The sequence below is a fragment of the Chrysochloris asiatica genome, unplaced genomic scaffold (genome assembly GCF_000296735.1).
Source record: "Chrysochloris asiatica unplaced genomic scaffold, ChrAsi1.0 scaffold00116, whole genome shotgun sequence".
Classification (NCBI taxonomy): domain Eukaryota; kingdom Metazoa; phylum Chordata; class Mammalia; order Afrosoricida; family Chrysochloridae; genus Chrysochloris; species Chrysochloris asiatica.
This window is the reverse complement of record NW_006408634.1, coordinates 5688099-5692858: the sequence shown is the minus strand read 5'-3', so window position 1 is coordinate 5692858 and position 4760 is coordinate 5688099. Positions and strand designations below refer to the sequence as shown.

Here is a 4760-nt window from a genome sequence, read left to right as displayed (position 1 = left end):
TCTGAATGAATCAAATAGATGGACAAGAAATCAAGTCCACCATGATCCTTAGCTTTTGCAAACTGGACATTCTTTAAGCTGCTAATTTGTTGTTGTTGTTAAGTGTTGTTGAGTCAAGTTGGTTCCTACATATAAAGAACTTATATACGGGTTCCAAAGAGCGGCTGGTAGGTTTGAATCACCAATCTTGTGGTTAGCAGTCCAGTGTGATCCTACAGTGCCACGCCAGAACTTCAAATATGGGGGAGAGAGAGAGAGAGAGAAAGGAAAAATAGGACAACAGCAACCTCACAGTAGACAACAATGATTCAGTAGAATTGCAACTCCAAGCACTGTTAAAAGCTTGCATTCATCACAGGGAGTGGAGTTGGTGTGTATGGATTGTACATGTAAAAATATTTGAAATGGCAAATACTTTGTTTTTATATATATTCCACATTGCAAGATTGGCAGTTCAAATTCATATTGTTGTTGATGTCTAGTCGGTTCCGACTCATAGCAACCTTATATAGGGTTTCTGAGGAGCGGTGAGTTTGAACCACTGGTTTGTGGTTCAAATTGACCTCTTGTGGTCCAGTGCTTATCCTACAGCACCAAACCAGGACTTGCTAGAGTTAAAAAATATTTACTGATGAAGAGCAATTGCATCTTAATGTAAAGAAAACAAAAATCCTCACCACTGGACCAATACACAACATTTTTATCAAAGGAGAAAAGCTTGAAATTGTCAAGGACTTCATTCTTCTTGAATCAACTATCAACACTCATGGAAGCAGCAGTCAAGAAATCAAATGACATATCGCATTAGGCAAATCTGCTGCATAAGACCTTTTAAAAGTGTTGAAGAGCAAAGATGTCAGCTTGAGGACTAAGGTGTACCTGACCCAATCCATGGTATTTTCAATAATCTCATATGCATGTGAAAGCTGTACAGTGAATAAGGAAGACCATAGAAGAATTGGTGCTTTTGAGTTATGGTGTTTGAGGAGAATATTGTAAGTGCCATGGGCTGCCAAAAGAACCAACAGATCTGTGTTGGAAGAAGTGCAGTCAGAATGTTCATTGGAGGCCAGGATGGCCAAACTTCATCTCTCATACTTCAGACATATTGTCAGGAGGGACCAGAGGAAAAGAGGAAAACCCCCAGCAAGATGGATTAATTAGCAAAGTGGCCACATCAATGGGTTCAAGCATGACAACAGTAGTGAGGTTGGCCCAGGACTGGGCAGTGTTTTCATTCTGTTGTACATAAGGTTGCTATGAGTCGTTACCGAGTCGATGGCACCTAACAACAACAATAACAGTTTTTAAAAAAATGCTTGCCCATCAGTACAGGTTGCTGGAAAAGTTTTTGTTAGATTGGTAAAATTTGCTTAACTTTATCACTTAGTCAAACTGGTGGTTGACTTTGACGAATGGGCTAAGTGAGAATTGGATTTCTGGAGTATTCTAGAATGATAGTTGATGCTTTCTACCTGAGAGATGCTGCCCCCCAGCCCCCAGAGGGCGACAGTACGCTAGCATCACGTGAGACCCCTGTCCTCCAGTGCACTTCTTGCAGGTGGGGTCCAGGTAGGGGACTTCTGAAGACAGTTGGAATCCGGGAGTTCCGGGATAAAAGAATCTCTCTTCACTCCCAGCCCGAGGCAGACTTCACCCACTTGGAGGTACTGCAGGCGCTGGAGGCGGAGCTACCTGGGGCCATGGAGAACGGACGCGTGAACAGTATCCGCTTTGAGAACATGAATGTCATCTGTGGGACTGCCGGGCGCCGGAACCGGTGAGCTTGACTCTGGGACCCAACTCGAGCGACCAAGGGGCGGGGCTTGGAGTGAGCGCAGGAGGGGCGGAACCGGAGCTGAGGGGGCGGGGCTTGGAGTGAGCACACGAGGGGCGGAGCCCGAAGCGACAAGGTCTGAGAGGCGAGGGGGCGGGGCAGGAGGAGCGGGGAGACTTTGAGTTCAGTGAGGGGCGGGGCAAGGAGTAAATTAGGCGAGGGGGGCGGAGCCAAGGTAAAACAGTGAGGGCTGTGAAGTCCCGGGCAGGGTGAGATCAGCAGTTGGGTAGAGTCTATGGGGGAAACAGAATGCGTGACCCAGAAACTGACCAGGAAGTGCAGGACCGAGCTGAAAGGGCAGAGCCTGGAATGACAGTTATGAGGGGGCGGAGCCTGCACTGAGCACATGGTAGGAGCAGGTGAGATAAAAGAGTCGGCCTGACAAGGCATACGATTTTTCTCTCTGGGAGAAAAATGTGGGCTGTCTGCTCCCGTAAAGATTGTTGTTGTTAAGTACCATCGAGTCGAGTCGGTTCCGACTCATAGTGATCCTACAAAGGGTTTCCAAGGAGCAGTTGGTGGCTTCGAACTGTTGATCTTGTGGTTTGCAGTCCAGTGCTGATCCTACAGTGCCATACCAGGAGTCCCCATAAAGACTGTTGTTGTTATGTGCCGTGGAATCGGTTCCAACTCATAGCCACCTTGTACAGGGTTTCTGAAGCTTTAAATCCTTATGGGAGCAGAAAGCCTCATCTTTCTCCTGCCAAACAACTGGTAGTTTCGAACTGACTTGAGGTTTGCAGCCTGATTTGTGACCACTACACTACCAGAGCTCCTTTTGACTTATAGCAAAAGATTAGCAGTGGACTAATCTTTAGTTTGAGGATTAAGGCGCACCTGACCCAAGCCATAGTATTTTCAATAACCTCATATGCATGCGAAAGCTGGACAGTGAATAAGGAAGATCATAGAAAAATTGATGCTTTTGAGTTATGGTGTTGGAGGAGAATATTGAAAGTGTCATGAGCTGCCAAAAGAACCAACAGATCTGTGTTGGAAGAAGTGCAGCCAGAGTGCTCCTTGGAGGCCAAGATGGCCAAACTTTGTCTCTTATATTTAGAACATATTGTCAGGAGGGACCAGTCGCTGAAGAAGGATATCATGTTTGGTAAGGTGGAGGATCAGAGAAAAAGAGGAAGACCCCCACCGAGATGGATTGGCAAAGTGGCAGCATCAATGGGCTCAAGCATGGCAACAATTGTGAGGTTGGCCCAGGATCAGGCAGTGTTTTTTTCTGTCGTACTTAGGGTATCTCTGAGTCGTTACCGAGTCTATGGCACCTAACAACAACAACAATTTTTACAGGAACTCTGGTGGTACAGTGGTTAAGCACAGGACCGTTTAAACCCATCAGCCCACTCCGTAGGAGAAATAGACGTCAGTATTTTTCTTATAAAAATCTTATATAAATATCTTTAAGATTCACAGCCTCGGAAGCCCTACCGAGCAGTTCCACCTTGCCTTATAGAGTTGTTGTTGTTGTTGTCATTGAGTCAGCTCCAACTCCTAGCGACCCTATATAGGGTTTCCGAGGAGTGGCTGGTGAGTTTGAACTGTCAACCCTGAGGTTAAAACTGACCTTGCGGTCCAGTGTTTTATCCCACAGGGCCACACCAGTCCCCATAGTGTAGGGTCAATTAATTGAAAAAACTTAGTTGTAGCTTTATGTTACTTTTTATGTTACCTCGCAGTAAACAGTTTATTTCAGTTTGGAACACAGATCCCATCTTTTGAGATACGACCAAAGCATTTCTTTGATTTTGGGTCCAGGGATCGGAGCTGTGCACACCTAATGCATCATTCTCAATGTCCAGCTTTGGTTCTTTAAATTGAAAGGAAAATTTAGTCTCAACTGACTGAGCTGTTCTGACTAGATTTTCTTAAAAGTCTAGATGTATATAATTTCCCCCTCAAACTTGTACATTTCTTTTGTCTATACCTAATTGGAAAACAATACTTAGAAAAAATTGTGGTAAAACATATGCATATATAACATAAAATTCATCGTTTTAACCTTTAAAAAGTATATATATAATACAGTGAAGTCCTACTGTGGCACTGTGGGTAAATGCGCGGGATTGCAAATCGGTTTGAACCGTAAAGTCGGCGGTTCAAGCTCACCAGCTGCTCCTTGGAAACTATACACCGTCACTGTGGGTCGGACTCACCTCAACGGCACTTAACAACATAGGGTCATTATGATTAACAACAACATGGGGTTATTATGAGTCGGAATTGACTGTCTAGCAGAGGTCAGAGTGCAGGATGGGGGCGGAGCCGGGATTAGGGGGTGGGTCTGAGAGCCATATTGAAGAGGCGGGGCCAGATCCTATGCGGGAGAAGGGTCTAGAATTACTCAGGTAGGGGCACGAGATAACCTAGTGGGTGCAGGTCGAGGGGCGGGAAGAACGGACCGGAGTCAGTAAACCGACCGGGACCAAACAAGGAACGCCCGCGAATTCCCCTTTCCTCTCCGCCCCTTCCCCGTAGGTGGCTCATCTCGGTCACAGACTTCCAGACTCGTTCACGCCTGCTACGCTCTGGGCTCTGTCCTCGCGGCCTCGCGCACCACTTGGTGCGCCACGACGAGCTGCTACTGAGCGATTACCGCCTGCACCTGCGCCGCTCTCTGGCCCGAAGGCGCATGCTCGAGGCCTTGGGGGCGGAGCCGACCGAGGAAGACTGACGCGTGGGCCCGAGCCCTGGCTGCGCTTGCGCACCGCCTGGCAGGTTCGGGTGCCCCTCCCAGATCCCTGGAAGAAAGGGGTAGAGGCCTCCCCAGGAAGCAGGCGGGGCCGGCTCGAGGGGGTGGATACTGTTAGTTTAATTATAAAGAATGACCTGGTACAAAAGCCATTTCTCTCTGCAAAATCTTGGTGAGGAGTCAGGGGGTGGGAGATGATGGGAGGTAGGGACGAACCCC

At 47.3% G+C, this 4760-nt stretch overlaps 1 protein-coding gene across 1 annotated transcript in view; it reads left to right on the top strand.

The window, feature by feature from the left end:
- The window catches only part of LOC102823363 (chromosome unknown open reading frame, human C19orf81), a 15554-nt gene extending 11031 nt beyond the window's left edge, over positions 1-4523 (top strand). Inside the window, exons 4-5 of the mRNA XM_006868382.1 lie at positions 1641-1780; positions 4328-4523. Coding sequence (XP_006868444.1) covers positions 1641-1780; positions 4328-4523 — 336 coding nt within the window. The remainder of the gene's footprint in view (positions 1-1640; positions 1781-4327) is intronic.
- The last annotated feature ends 237 nt before the right edge of the window (positions 4524-4760 follow it).